General features: G+C 48.8%; 1 protein-coding gene across 1 annotated transcript; it reads right to left on the reverse strand.

Moving 5' to 3' along the window:
- Positions 1-5,555: 5,555 nt before the first annotated feature.
- ATOX1 (antioxidant 1 copper chaperone) lies at positions 5,556-15,237 on the reverse strand. The gene is made up of 6 exons (XM_090290262.1): positions 15,232-15,237; positions 13,389-13,514; positions 10,663-10,738; positions 8,059-8,228; positions 7,773-7,851; positions 5,556-5,708 (listed from the first exon to the last, which is right to left on the reverse strand). Exons 1-4 carry the CDS (start codon positions 15,235-15,237, stop codon positions 8,104-8,106), a joined length of 333 nt encoding a protein of 110 aa, XP_090146388.1. The 3' UTR covers positions 5,556-5,708; positions 7,773-7,851; positions 8,059-8,103.
- Between the last annotated feature and the right edge of the window lie 438 nt (positions 15,238-15,675).

Below are 15,675 nucleotides of genomic sequence, written 5' to 3' on the forward strand. Positions count from 1 at the left end.
TATTCTCTATCAAATGAGGATGTTGCCCTCTATCCCTAGTTTACTGAGAGTTTTTATCATGAATATGTGTTGGGTTTTGTCAAATGCTTTTTATGCATCTATTGACATGATAATGTGATTTTTCTGTTTTAGCCTATTGATGTGATGGATTACATCAGTTGATTTTCAAATGTTAAACCAGCTTTGCATAACTATAATAAATCATACTTGGTTCTGGCATATAACTCTTTTTAAACATTCTTGGATTGGACTTGCTGATATTTTGTTAGGGCCTTTGCTGTTCATAAGAGATATTGGTCTGTAGTTTTCTTGTAATCTCTGTCTTGTTTTTGGTTTTGGGGTAATTAATGCTGGCCTTGGCATGAGTTAGGAAAGTACCTTCTCTGCTTCTATTCTCTGAGAGAGATTGTAGAGAATTGGTATAATTTCTTCCTTAAGTGGTTGGTGGATCAGTCTTGGTAAAAAAAAGTGCTGCTGGGGTCCCACCATTTACTCCTCCTCTCTTTTCCCTGAGATACCTGTATGGAACCTTAGATTTCCATAGAACATAGTTTGAAATCACTAATCTAGACCAAGGATCAACAAAAATTTTCTGTAAAGGTCAAGACGGTGAACATTTTAGCCTTTGTGGGCCATATGGTGCCTTAACATCATTCAGCTCAGCCCCTGTAGTGCCGAAGCAGCTACAGATAATATGTACATAGGAGATGAAAATGAGCCATGAGATATTTAAAGAAGCAGATTGCAAAACATCCATACCAATAGAATGGTTAATGCTTCTTGAGTCTTCTCAGGCCAGCCACTGTGCCAAGTGATTTATGTGGATGATCTTGCTTAATGCTCAGAACCACTCTGTGATTTACACACAATGATCTCCAATTTGCTGGTGGGGAGACAGGGGCCTGGATGGGTGAAATAACTTGCCAGTATGATATGGAGTTAAATCTGAAGCCACATGGTCTAACTTCAGAGCCTGAACTTTGAAACGCCGCATTTCATTGCTGTTTACGTTTACTTATGTACGCTTAGGTAAGCCTAAAAAGGGTCGGGAAGGTTATACACCAAAGAGAAAGGATGTGCTGTCATGTGGAGATTGCGGAGGGTGTGGGGGGGTTTGGGGGAAAGTGGGGAAGCTGATATATAAATAAGATTTAATATTTTAAATAATTCTTTTGTATCATCAAAAGTTGGATACTTCCATTAATAATAAAATAACTAACACAAATGGGGCAATAGGACTTCTTATTTCTAAAGACCTGTCCAGTTCTAACATTCTCCGCTTCTAGGCACCTGCCATCTCTGGGGGTGTTTGGTCTGAGGAAGGGGCAGAGGCCCGAGGTCCTGGTGGGAGGGATTGAGGTGGTCTCTCAGCCCTGGTGGGGAATTTGGAGATCTCAGGGACTCCAGGTTGCTCCCCCTGACTTTAGTCTTCCATCTTTCCCTGGGGCCCTTCCTGTGATCTCAATGGCTTTTCTGGCCTCTCTAATTATGGAATGTAGAGGGAATCACAGCTTCTGTTCAGGCCAAAATAGGAGTCAGATACCCACAAATGGCAGCCTCCATGAGGGCTGTTTCCGAATTGGACCCTGGGAGGGGCAGTGCGGAGTGGAGCAGGGGCCAGGTCTGATGTTGGGTGTACTCTGACTGATAGTCCTTTGACAAAGTGGTAGGATTCAGTGACACTTTCTCAAAAATGTAAAACGGAATACAGCATTGACTGAGCACCAACTACCTGCTGGGTGCTTTATGTGCATCGCCTGTGTGAAGTAGGTGCGTGGAGGAAAAGTAACCCACTCAAGGTCCCTCCTCTTGCGGAGTCTGGACCGTGCGAGCCGGGGCAGTGGCACCCAGAACTGCCTGCTCTTTGCCATGTGTTCTCAGCTTCCATTATCGAAAGGGCATCAACAAAGAGCCCAGTGATGGGTAGCTGATGACTCTGGCCCTGTCCCTGAGGACGGGCTGAGAGAGGGGGTTTGGGGCATTCCTTGTGGGGTAAAGCAAAGGGGGGGGTGGCAAGGGTAAGGGTGCTTTGCCTCTGAGGAACCACCATGGGGAAGGGCCAGACTGAGGCCTGCGTGACAGCACAGTCCCCGCCTGCCCAGTCCTTGGAGACATGGTGGGTTCAGCACCAGGGCTGTCTGGGGTAGAGCGAGCTGCTCCCCGCACTCCCTCGCAGGAGTGGTGCGCTGGCCGGGACTTGGGGCCACCGACAGAGGGAGGGGGTGTGCGCGTGGGGCTGGCGGGCCAGCTAAAGCTTCTCGTTTCCTAAGACCCTGTGATGGTAACAACAGGAGCCACACTGAGCACACCCTCTCTGTGCTCGTTATCAGCTCGCTTCAGGCTCAGAAGGTACAGCCACTCCCCATTTACAGATGAGAAAGCGAGACCCTAGACCATGGAGCAGCGTGCCCAAGCTCACATGGCTGGTCAGCAGCTGGGCTGGGACTGACCCCTCTGTCTGCAGAGCCTACACTCTTATCCAAGTTGTCTGGGGATCTATAGTTGCAGAAGGATTAGGATGCTAGGAAGTCAAGATAAAGAGACCCCTGGGAGATAACATCCTTTTTCCAGAGGCTTTGATGTTTTCTTCCCAGGCCCCAGTCTGCAGTCATGAGATTTACAGGCCTTCCCCCTGAGGAAGCAGATAAGGAAACTTGTCTACTTAAAACTATGTGGCCACAGCCCCTAAAGACAAGGAATCTAAAAGCAGCTCTGACAGACACTCCCCAGAAATTACAGACCTGGGTTTTTTAAGAGCCTGGCCCTAATTAGAGGAGAATGCCACAGAGAGGGCCGTGTCCTGGGCACCAGCCGCTCACCTCCCACATCGGGCTGTTGCTCAAGGTTCCGTTGTTACTTTTCATAGTTTGCCATGGTTGAAAGAATCTAGATCTGAATTTTTCAAAGTTCAGTTTTCAAACTTTAAATTGTATAATCATGAAGCTTTTTGGTCAAATGAAGAGCTTTATTTACGTCCTGGCCGGATAGCTCAGCTGGTTAAAGGGTTGTCCCCATACGCCAAGGCTACGGGTTTAATTGATCCCGGGCCAGGGCACATACAAGAATCAACCAATGAATGCATAAATAAGTGGAACAACAAATTGATGTCTCTCTCTCTCTCTCTCTCTCAATCAATCAATATTTTTTTCAAAAGATTTATTTGTGGAATGCCATCCTCAAGCATTAGGCATGTGATGGATATTATGTAAGTCACAGTAGTCACTGGGGGTAGGTAGCATTATGGTCCCCATTTCACAGAAGCAGAAACTGAATTGCACAAAAGAATCAGTGACTTCCAAGGTCACGTCATTATTAAGTGATGGAGGCAGAACTTTAATACAGACCTCCTGAAGTCAGAGCGTGGCTTAATATCACTGGGCTAGTCCACTGTCTCATGGGGACCAAATAAGATGGAATGAGATTAATGTGAGGGCATGACCGACAAATGTCCCCTTAATGGCAGTTATTACACATCCATCAAATATTTTCTTAGTGCCTGTTCTGTGTGCTAAGGGAATAGATGCCTGGCTTGGTCCCTGAAAACAAGGAAGACACATGGACCAAAAGCTTTGCCACAACATGGAAGCTGGTGGGATGAGTGCTGTGAGGGCCAAGAGGAGGAATAAATTACTTCCAGGTGTGGAGAGGCTTCATGGAGGCTGTGCTATGTAAGGGAGGGACAGCAATCTGTACACGGAGACAAGGCCACGGTGGGAAGGCACGTGGAGGGAATCATTCTGTACACAGTGAGGTAGCATGAACGCAGGGAAGCCAGCGGGGAGACACAGCAGGGGCAGGCTGGGAAAGGTGGGCCAGGGAAGCACACATCCGCTCCCACTCCCACGCCTGCAGAAGCCCTTGCTGGGCCGTGTGGTCTCCTTTGCTCCCTGGACAGCCAGCTGGGCTGCGGGCAGGCGTGGGAGCTTCCCCAGCTCCTCTGGGGCCTTCGCTGGAAACTTGGACTCCAGAGGTGGATCGTGGTGCAGAGAAGAGCCAAAGCAAAGGAGCTCCTCCCGAGATCACTCACCCCAAGAGGCACAGTGTCTCAACCCACAGGCGTTCCCAATGGGCCAGCTGGCCTAAACCAGGTCTCCTGGGAAAGCTGGGGAAAAGGAGACTCCTCAAGTTCATACTCCCAGAGCCCACAGAAACAAACTCCTCCAAAGATGGGCAAATCCAAAGGACACTGCCATCTTGTGGCCAAGAAACCCAGATACCATGAAAGCTGGGAAAGTCCCTGCACCCCTAAGGGACCACAAAGGCAGAAATGCCCGAGACTTGTTTAGAAATTTCATAATGGAACCAAAATGATGCTGGCACACAGTTTAGAGCCAAAACCAAGTCTTATTTCTGGCTGCCATGTTCCCTGAGGTGCAGGTATTGTGTATTGTGCAGATGAGGAAGCTGTCTCTGGGAGAGGTTTAGGTGACTGGTCCAAGGTCACACACAGGTGGTCAAATACAGAGCCAAGTCTCCCTCCAGGGTCGCCAGTCACTGCCCAATAATTGGTTAAGGGTTCAAGCAGTGATTCTCAATATGTAGTCTCCAAGACCTTTCAGAAAGTGTATGAGGTAAAAATTATTTTCATAAGATGCCCCTTTCTCTCTTATAAGCATACAGTGAAATTTCCAGAATCCACTTGCTATGTATGCAATGACCCCATCTAGTCCTGATGGCTGATGGAACGCATATTTGTGTACTCTTGTGTTTCAAAAATTCATGTGTTAATTTCTAATATGGCATGGCCCATATATAATCACAGGCCCTTTGACATGCTCAGTGATTTTTAAGAGTGTAAATGGGTCTTAGGATGAAAAAGTTTGAGAACTGCTGGTTTAAAGAAATATTAAAAAAAAAAAAAAAGTTACATAAGCTGAAACATTCCCTTTGTTTTGATACAAGTGAATCAACTCTGTGCAATGAGGCACTAATTTTTAGGTTGGTTAGAATTCTAATTTTTAGGCTGACTGAAATTGTAATTGACATTTCTACAAATCTTTGGTTTAATGAAACACACAAAAATACACATGTGAACAGTGTTCACTGACTGATTTCTAACTGGTAAGGACTACTCTAAGTGATTTACATTGCTGCCTCACCTAATCCTCATAACCGCCATCTGCAGGAGATACTATCATCACATTTGATCCTGTGGACATTGAGAAGTTAAGTGGCCCAGCAGAAATGTACTTATGCTTGGACTCTATCCCAGGCAGTCTGTCTTCACTGCCTCTTCCCACTGTTCTAAGATTTGAGAGTCACTTGATAGGACAAAAAGTTTTCCAAAATACAGTGTCTAAGAAAGTAGTGAGAAGAAATAAAATAAGATCACCAAATCTGACCCAACACCTTCACTTTATAGATGAGAAAAAGTGAGGCGCAGAGAGGGTAAATGTCTTGCAAAAGATCACACAGCAAAGAATAAAAATCCACTGGGCTTCTTACTCTCAGCCTGGAGCTCTGAGAACTCCAACCCAAGGAAGCATCGTGATGATCTTCATAGCAACATGTGAGCCTCACAGCATAGCACGTAAGCAAGTGACACCAAGGCGACACAGGAGACAACATCTCCAACAAAAGCAGTTCGACTTTATTGCGGGGAAGCTAGGGAGGAGCAGGGCGAGTGAGGGGTCTCATCAGGAACTCCCACCATTGAGCAGGATTGCCGGGTTCCAGATCTGTCTGGAAGGCAGGAGAGGGTCAGGGTCCTGGAAAAGATGAGACGTTAGGTGGAACAAAGGCGCCATCTGCTGTGCACATGGAAGCATTGCAGAAGCAAAGGTTCACTAAAAGGCAGTTGCACACTGCTCCCAAGTCTCTTGTTCTCAGCTTGACTGGAACCTATTAACCTTGCTAATAAGCCAATCACTGACAAGGCCTCTTCTGGGGAACTCCAGGGCTGCTGGGACAGCACTCCCTGTCCCGTTTCAACTTACACTGGGAAGACAATGAACAGAATCATGAGCAAACAAATCTGACAATAGCCAGATGATCAAGGTGACTTTATAACCAATAAACATTGTAGCTCTGGTTCCCAAACCTGGACTGAAACCAGTCTTTGCAGGGGGTCAGGGGGCTTACAACAGATTCAAAGACGGATGAGATGCATTGCCTGGGTCTGTAGGGCAAAGCGCTTGACCGATGATTCTCACCCAGTGCATGCATTTGAATCTTGGGAAGCCTTCCCATGCTGCATGTGGTTACTGAGATATGTGCAGATAAAATATGTCTATAATGTTCTGTGGAACAATATGGGGGTGGGGGCCATATATGAAACAATGATGGCTGTGACAGGACAATTGTTGGATCTGGGTGACAAGTACATGGGGATTCATCTTAACTACCCCACTTGTAGATGGGTGAAACTTCCTATGATAAAAAAGCTAAAAGAAATGAAAACTATATGAGAATTATCCAGCCATAGAAAGGAATGACGTCCTGACCCATGCTACTGCTTAGATGAATCCTGAAAACATGATGCTAGGTTTAAGAAGTCAGATACAAAAAGTCACCTACTGTATGATTCCTTTTCTATGAAATGTCCAGAAGAGGTAAATCTAGAGAATAGGTTGGAGGTGGCGGGGCGGTGGGGAGAGATTACTTAATGGGTACAGGGAATGTTTCTGGGGTGATGAAACTTTGAAACTAGGGGGAAGTGGTGATTGTATAACACTGAATGCACTAAGTGTCCATGAATGGTACACTGGACAATGGTTAATTGCTCATTATGTGAGTTTTACCTCAATTAAGAAAACATATTGTGAGAAAAACATTCAGCCAAGCTTGGCTCACAACCGGCAGGCATTACATTTTTAGTTAAACAAAATTCACACACCGAGGCTAGGGGATTCCAAGTCAGTGTCTGCACTGGGGCTCCCCCATGTATAACCAGCTCAGGAAGGCGTTTGTCTTCCCTGCTTCCATCCATTCCTTCTTATCCAAGCACCTTCCCCTCAACCTCCCCCCAAAACCCGAGGGATGTAGGAAAAATGGTGAGCACTGGTCCGCAGCATGCTGGAGCCATTTCACAGTAACCGCCGCCAGGCAGAAAAGCAGGATAGAGGGCAGAGCCCCATTTTTACAGACAGGAAAACTGAGTCTCGGGCAGGTAAGCTCAGGCCTGCAGTGAGGGCTGGGCCGGGATTCTGGTTATGCACCCTGTGTTCATCCTGACCATGAGTTGTATCCATGGACAGAAAGGGGATGAGGGAAACAGTCACATCTGACTCTTGTGATTTGCATGTGAGGTCACGCTATACCCGGGACACACCCTGGCTCAGACTCCAGTGGAAGCTTTGGGGAGGGGCCTGTACTCGCAGGGCAGTGCCATGGCCATCCAGTCAGTTGTAGTGGCGGCCTCTGTCCAGGGAGCTCTCCACGGGCCCAGCCAGGGAACAATGCCACCAGCCGTCAGAGCCCCAATTCGGGATGCTGCTCGTCCTGCCTCTGCCGCTCACCTGCATGGGGCTGTGGTCAAACCCTGTCCCCTCTCCAGGCCTCAGTTTCCTTAATCGTAGTGAGAGCACAGGGATGAGGCAATCATTGCAAGTCAGGCGTCAGGTGCACTGCATGGGGAGCGACAGCTAGGAGGGTGGGGCTGTGAAGGAGTCTGGGCACAGAGGGAATATTGGGTGGATGAGTAAGGTCTGCCCTGGTCCCCTAGGGCAGAGTGCAGGCACAGTGCCTCTGATTCGCCTCCTGGAGCACATAAAATCAGTGGGAATATCCGGCTTAGACATGCGATGGTTTCGTGCCCGTCTGAATGAACGTACCTGGTCAGTGCCCAACAGCACGAGGCCCACTTTGGTACATCCTGCGGGCCAGGGGTGTTACCTCTGATGGGACAGTCAACTTATCAAAGCAAAAGACACACTGTTCAGGGTCATATGCTCCAAACTTAAACTTGGCTGATCACAAAATGCACCCATGTCATAAAAAGGGCCCTTGGAAACATTACACAGTGCAATCTCTACTCTCAGGGGGCTGTAAGGATTCCCTGGACACGTGATTTGCATTAGATAATCAACTATTCTGTTAAAGTGCCAGGGCCTCACCCACCTGCCCACTTTGGTCCATCCTGCGGGCCAGGGGTTGAGGCCTGCGCTATTTGAGGCCAACGTAGGTAACGGTCTTCCCTGTTTTCCTTAGGGTCTCCAGCAGAGCGTCCACGCTGTGCTCAGAGTCGATGCAAACCTTCTTGTTGGGCAGGTCGATCTCAAACTGAACTCCTGCAGGAAGGGGGAGAGGAAGTGGAGTGGGAGTGGGTACCATGGAAGCAGAGACCCTCGAAGTCAGAGTGAGAAAGAGTCCAGGCTCTGAACTTCTTATTCACAACCACTCTTCTGCTTTCCTCTAGACCAGGGATCAGGGCTGGAGTTTGCGGATCCCTGCCTTAGACTTGCAAAAGTAAGAGGCATACCATTGAAAAAAAGGGCAAACATTTCTGATAAAATGGGAAGTGTAAGGCCCCTACTCCTTCACCCTCTAGAGATCACTGTGAATAGTGGGGATCTATCCAGTCTTTTTCCCTGATAGACAAAAGGAAAGTAACTCCCCCAAAGGGCATCATACTATAGAAACAGGTCCTGCTATGGTTCACTTTCTGACAGCCAGGGTATCTTGCCATCTTAGCATACAGACTTACTTCTTCTTTTTTTCAACAGTGACACCGTGACCTGTCATGTGGGTGTACCATGCATATACTCAACCCCCTGCTGAAGGACCCTGAGGTGGCTTCCAGTTTCTCACCCTTACACAACAATGATACAGTAAACACACCAGGACACATAAACCTGTGAAAGTATTTCTGTACCGTGAAGTCACAGGTGGAAATTGTGGAGCAGCAGACTGACACCTTTTCGGTGTTAACTGACATTGGAAAATTGCCTTCTTCAAGGGCTGTGCCAATTTAAAGCCCCCAGCAGCACGTGGGTCTCACTGAGACAACAGAATGCAGAGGGAAGGCCCTTAATAGGTTCTAGATGTGGCTTCACCCCTGCCTTGCTGGATCCTGCCCATTACAGCCCTCAGTTTCCCCATCTGTACTGAAGGAGTTAGGGTTGGCCATCCCCTGTGGTCTCTCCAAGTTCAAGTATGCCATCACTCTGTGATTCCTCTGGCCCAGGACTGCTCAGCTAGGCCCCAACCAACTAGAAACTCTTCTGACCCATCTCAAGAGGCCACACAAGTGGGGAGAGTAGTGAAAGGCAGGGAGAAACCTGCCCAAATTCAGAGCAGACCCCCAAGCCTCAGTCAAGGAGCCTTAAAATTCACATGGCACAAGGTTTGGTCAGAATGCCTGAATCTGTACTTAATGGATAGCTGAGGTGGGTGGGTGTTACAATATATCCATCCTGCACTCTGGATTTTCCTCTTTTGGTTCAGAAGTGTCTCCCTCTTCTGCCATAATAGAGCTGGAAGGAGCTCTGGGACCATCTAACACAGTGGCTTTCAAATTGTGTCCCCTGCAGCCCAGGTTCCTGGGCGGGTGTCCTCGAGCTGTCAAAAAGCAGTCCTACCCTCATTTCATCCAGACCGTGCCCCTCTGTACATGAGGGGCTTCTGAGCAGAAGTTCACCCCAAGTATCCATGGCAAAAGCAGATACAGACTGACATTCCCATATGATGGCTGGGGAAACTCAGGCCTGTGGGCGAGGAGGCCCCAGTCATGTGACAAGTCAGCGGTCAGGTTCTTTCCACAGCATCCTCATTCCGCAAAGGACAGTACAGCTCAGAAAACTGCTTTAAATGATAATGAGATCACACCTAATGGAAGCCCTTTGAAAATTTGGTGTTATTATTACACAAATAAAAATCTGTCCTGGCTGGTGTGGCTCAGTGGCTTGAGTGCCAGCCTGTGAAATGGAAGGTTGCTGGTTCAACTCCTGGTCAGGACACCGGGGTTGCAGGCCAGGTCCCCAGTTGGGGGTGTGTGAGAGGCCACTGATGGATGTATCTCTTGCACACTGAGGTTTCTCTCCTTCTCTTTCTCCCTCCCTCCCCATCTCTCTGAAAATAAATTTAAAAAAGAAAATATTAGAAGACTGACTGCCCCTGCACTATCGGAATTCTGAGGGCAGCTCAGTCATTACCTCATGGGGCCCCAGGGCCAGGCCTCCACCATCTCTGGGCCTCAGTTTTCCCAGCTGTGAGTTGAGGGGGCTAGATGAGAATAATGGTTTTCTAAATATGTTCAAAAGAGGCGCTTTAGGAGTTCTTCACATGACTGATTCACATTGTTACAACTAAAAATAATCTTAATAGAAAATGACATTCAAATGTGTCATATAACAAAAGTTACCCCAATGGAGATCACCAACATACTAACTAGTACCAATGGGGCTCTGGAACTAGACTGCAAGGCCAGATCCCAGCTCTGCCGCTTACTGGCTGTGTGATCCCAGTCAAGTTACTTAACCTCTCTGAACTTCAGTTCTCTCCTGCTACAATGGAGATAGTCAAAGAAGCTACCTAAATGGTTGTGAGAATTAAATGAAAGCCACCAAGCTGAGTACTTGGCACATGCTCAGTACTCAATACATCTTAGTGTCAGTGTTATTATCACCTTAAGCTCAAGCTTCTCCTGCTCCATGTCTGCATGCATTTGGCCACAACATTATCGGTCTCACCCACCCCACCCCCAACCAAGGGCCACTCACTCACCTCCTAGCTTGTTGAGGACTCGAGTGACTGCATTAGAGCAGCCTTCACAGGTCATGTCTACAGAAAACTCGTGCTTCTGAAACAAACAAAAGGGATCATGAGCCAAGTCCTGCAGAGACGCACACACCCCACCAGCATGCAGCCCACTCAAGGGCCAAGACGGGGCAGAGACATAGGGCAAGACCTAGCTGCCTGTTTCTGGGCCCCACTCTCTTCATCGGTCACATGGAATAACTAAGGGTTTCTATACCTCACAGGCTGTTGTACTAAATGAGGCTGTAATCCCTATAACCCCTTTAGCAGTGTCTGGCATGCAGTGAGTTGCATCAGCTCGGAAACTAGTATAAAATGTTGGTTTCTTGTCTCACCTTCAAAATCCTGATTCTTAGGCCATGGGGCTATCTCAGCACCATCAACTCTGACAAGGGTGGATGCCCATCCTCTGAGCCATGCTGATCTGGTCTTATTTATGCATCAGAAGATCACCTTTAGTATTAGAATCACCAGGGATCTTGCAAAAACTATAGGCTCTGATCACCAAGTGTGGGCTGAGGCGTCTACAATGGCTAGAAAGTTCCCTGGTGATTCTGATATATAGTGGCCTCTGTTCTCATCCAAAGGCCTCATTCTCAGAGGCAGCACCTAAATCCTGGGAAAGGAGTGGATTTGCATGCGCTCCTGAGGAGTTGGAGGGCAGGCCACCAAAGGGACCCAGCCTCTTAGATGCTTCATGCAGGCTTGACATCCTACAGTCTCCATGAAATCTTAACAAATTAAGCTCCCAGAAGACAGAGGGTTTATTCAGGTCACTGCTGCATCCCCAAACCCGCACACCTCAGAGGTATTGTGAGTTCGATTCCAGACCACTGCAATAGAGCAGGTATTGCAATAAAGCAAGTTGTCATAGTTTTGCTGGTGGAGGGTTTTGTTTTTAATTTGTAACAAACAAACAAACAAAGACTGAGACACTTGTAAAGCGCAATAAAGCTAACTGCAAATAAAACCAGGTACATCTGTTGTAACAGACTACATTATGGGGGGCATACTCACCCCTGCCCCCCCCCCCCCACACACAATGCCCTGAAAACAGAGGCAATGAGAAAAGGTTGAAAGCAGTCTTGGGGAAGTCACCCCTTCTGATAAGACACAGGGAAGTAATAAAAAGATAACAAACGTCTGTCACCAGGCTGACCTTCCCATGGGGTATTCAAAACTTTGTAAATTATTTACCCTCATCCTGTTTGACTAAGCAGAAAGATCATGCTTGTCAAGATTCCTGCACATATGCTCCTAAATAAAACTGGACTCTAGGGGAGGGTCGTGAGCACTATCTCTCCTCGGAAGAGGTGCTCACTCCTTCACTCTCCAGAACAGGCCGACAGTTTCTGGGCCATTTTCATCTGCTGGGCAAGGAACCCCTCACTACATGGTTTGCAAAGCCTTTATTTGGCCCTTTAAGAAAAAGTCTGCTGACTCCTGTCAATGGTTTGCACTTGTATACCTATCCTAAGCTTTTAAAGGTTTACGAGCCTGATATTAGACCTAAATCTATGGTGTGCCCCACTATGTACCAAATGCTCTTTACCTGGTGTCTCAGTTAGTGCTCACCCTAACTAGTCCTGGAAAGGGAGCTAGTCACCTTATTTTACCAGGGGTTAATTAAACTGCTCGTAGTCACATGGTGAGTATGGTTCTCCGGCTGGGATGTGAACCCACACTTTCCTGGCTGCAGGAACATCCGGCTGGTTCTGGACCAGCAAACAGCACTGCCACCTGCCACCCCCACAACCCTGCCTCTCAGCAAGACCTCTGAAGTGGGAACACCTTGTGAAGTAGCAAGAGTTCTTACTGCCCAAGATCCTAAAGTCAACAGCTAGCTGAAGCTTTCGACTATGCAGCAGACTATGGCCAGCAGGTCTCCTTTCATCGTCTACAGTGCAGAGGTCAGAAGCCAGGAGGCGGCTTCTGGGTGGCAAACATTACAATTCAGTGTTCTCTTCCTCCACCCCTGAGTTGCGAAGGTAAATTTGGGGGTGGGGTTGGAAAATCTGCTTAACGAACAGAATAAGCCATTCTTCACAGAGAATCCCAAGACTGGCCCGGCCCTGAATGCTTGACCTTGTGCAGTTCCAGCCCCTCAGAGCTTCTGCTTTGTCACCTCTAAAAATGGGTCCTTTAAAGTCAATGAAAATACCAAGTTGTACGATTCTTTCATAAAATCTCAGCATTGGAAAGGTGGGAATAGAGTGGGGTTACATTTGTCCAGCTCCTTTCAGACAAGGAATTCTTTCTCAATTCTCCAGGACATTCGATAGTCTGTGAACGCCCCGAATACTGGGAGTTCACTATGAATAATATGTGAGTGCTTCCCCTGTGCCAGACATTGTGGTAAACACCTTCTGTGAATTGCATTGGCTAATCACCACAACAACCCCATGAGTCAGTCATTATTGTTATCCCTTTTTGACAAATGAGGAAGTTGAGGTTCAGATGTCAGGTCACTCAATGGGACACAGCCAGTGGGTAGCAGGGCCTAGACCAGAATAGTCTCCAAAGCCTAAACTCTTAACCACTGTAGTCCTTGTTAAAATGGGGTCTGACCTCTGCCTGCCTATAGTTCTGCCCTACTTGTCCTAGGCCTACACAAGAGCTACTGTTTCTTGTGGACTAGCCTTGTCAGTGGCTGTGCTGAGTATTTTACTGGCATTTTTCCAGTTAATACTAACTGTGAGGTCAGTTTTTATCCCCACTTTACAGATGAGACGCAAAGCAGCTTCATCAAGGTCATCTGGTTGGCAGGCAGGAGCACAGATTTTCAGAAAGGTTTCTGAGGTTCCACATGTTTGAGGAACCTCTCAGGAGACAGTCTTCTCCTTTCAGTCTTGATGGCAGACTCTCTACTAGCACCTCCTTCCTCCAGCTCTCCATGTCATGATACGGTGCCAAGTGCTTTCTTCATACCGATCATCACCTCTGACAGCTCTTTCATTTGTCTAAATCCCCAGAAGCGAACAGAGGAGGATGATCCTCAAGCTGGCTTTCCTCTACTGCCACAACCCCCCCAAAAACCTGGTGGCCCCCACTGTCCAGGTCCCAGGGTGATTAATGCTGTCCTCTAACACTGCCACGGGCAGATTGCTCAACTGGGAGGGCCGATGCTGTCAGGTTCTTAGTCCATCCTTGTGTTGTCTAAGGATTTGTCCCACGGCACCTGGCCAGACCCAAGGGAAACGACACCTGAGATGCTTGTGGCTTGGCCCAGGGGGCCTCTGGTTCATCTGACAGCGTCCCCAAAGCTAGGCTGCCAGAACACAGGGCATCCGTGAGGCACCTCTGAGTACTCAGTTGGAGCAGAGCAGTGAACCAGGCACCCTGCAGGAAAGAGCTAAACACCACAGGACCCAGTCAGAATCTCTAGGATGCATCTGGGATCAAAGCTTCCTCCCAAGCCAATGCGACTGTGACTACTTTGTCCCCACTTACCCTGTGGCCAGGCCAGGTGAGACCCGGAGTCTTAAGATAAGGGGATTAATCCTGGCTCCATCCATCTCTCAACAGGGCTTTGAGTAAATTAAGGGCTTTGGTTTTTTTTTTTTAATTTGCAAAAAGGCCTTTCTTTCTTTTTCTCCCTCCCTCCCTTCCTTTTTCAAATGATAAGAGAAACTGTATTTACAAAGTTACAGAGGTGAGCCAGCTGGGAGTCAGAAACAAGTTACAGAAGCAAAAGAAGGGCCCTGGGAGCTTAGGAGAAACACAAAGGTAAGCCTGGGGGCGGGCGACGAAGCGGAGTCAGAGAAAGGCTAGGGCGTGCGCGCGAGAGGGAAAGTGCGCCAAAAGGCCTTAATTTCTTATCTACAAAATGAGGCCATGAGCTACTAGACATTTGCAGTCAGACTGAGTGAACTGCAAAGACCGGCGAAGACCTGCACATTCCTCCCCAAACTCTGCCACTGAGCAACAGGAGACTTTGGGCAGGTCCCCGAACCTCTTTGGGGCCCCTGGGTCCAGGTTCAGAAAGTGGCCGGTGAAAGCATGGTCTCCATTCAGTGTCGCCCAGCAGAGCCCTGAAAGTCGGCCAGAGTGGGCAGGGGAAGGGAAGACACGGACCTCTGAAAACCCGCCGCGTCTGCCAAGCCATCCTCACCCCCTCCCCCTGCCCCTCTCTCAAGGCCAGCTCCTCAGACAGCGCACCCAGGTGGAAGGCGCAGGGACTGGGAGTCCCAGTTCCCACTCGCCAGCCACTCCCTGTGTGATCACAGGATCCCTTCTGCCCTGCTCTGGGTTTCGGTTTCCCCGTCTATGCAGGGAAGGACTGGGTTTGTCATCGCTGGAGGCCTTGCTCCTGTGTTCCGAAGCCTGACTCCTACCTAAAACCACCTACGCATCCGACTTTCTGGAGCGTCCCCTGACGCAGGGGATTGGGTGCGGAGGGCTGAAAAGGGGCAGGAGCTCCGGGCGCTGCCTGGGCCCTGGAAGAGCGATATCGAGCCAAGCAATGGTGCAGCCGAGGCGCAAGCCGGGGGCCAGAGGCCTGCGCGGGGCAGGGGCTGGGCTGGCGTGGCCACTTACCGGCATAACTGAAGGGACCGTGGGCGATGGCAGGGGCGCTACTCCAGGTTCTTAGAACTGGCTCCTCCGGGCCTGCGCGTCAACCCCGCAGACCAGGCCCCGCCCCCTCCGCTCCGCCCCGCCCCGCCCCTCTTCTCCCCTCCCACCGGCAGTGAGGCCCCGCCCCCGGCCCGGCTGGAGCTACCAGACCAATGGGCAGCTGGGCCTTCTTCGGGAGGGCGTGGCCCTGAACTCGCGCCACTTATGAGCAACCTACTGGGATGGTCTCTACGTCCTGTCGGACCTTTGTAGACCAGTTGCTTCGTTTCAGGCTCTGTATTAAGGGCTTTGGAAATACAGGGACCCCTTAGTGAACAGGACAGACTCGGTCCCTCCCTAAAAGGACAACCTCATGTGTTCACTCAGTCACTATTTATTGAGTCCCAGTCATGAGCCAGAACTGTA

Source organism: Furipterus horrens, unplaced genomic scaffold, assembly GCF_987537825.1.
Source record: "Furipterus horrens unplaced genomic scaffold, mFurHor1.1.pri manual_scaffold_10, whole genome shotgun sequence".
NCBI classification, from domain to species: Eukaryota; Metazoa; Chordata; class Mammalia; order Chiroptera; family Furipteridae; genus Furipterus; species Furipterus horrens.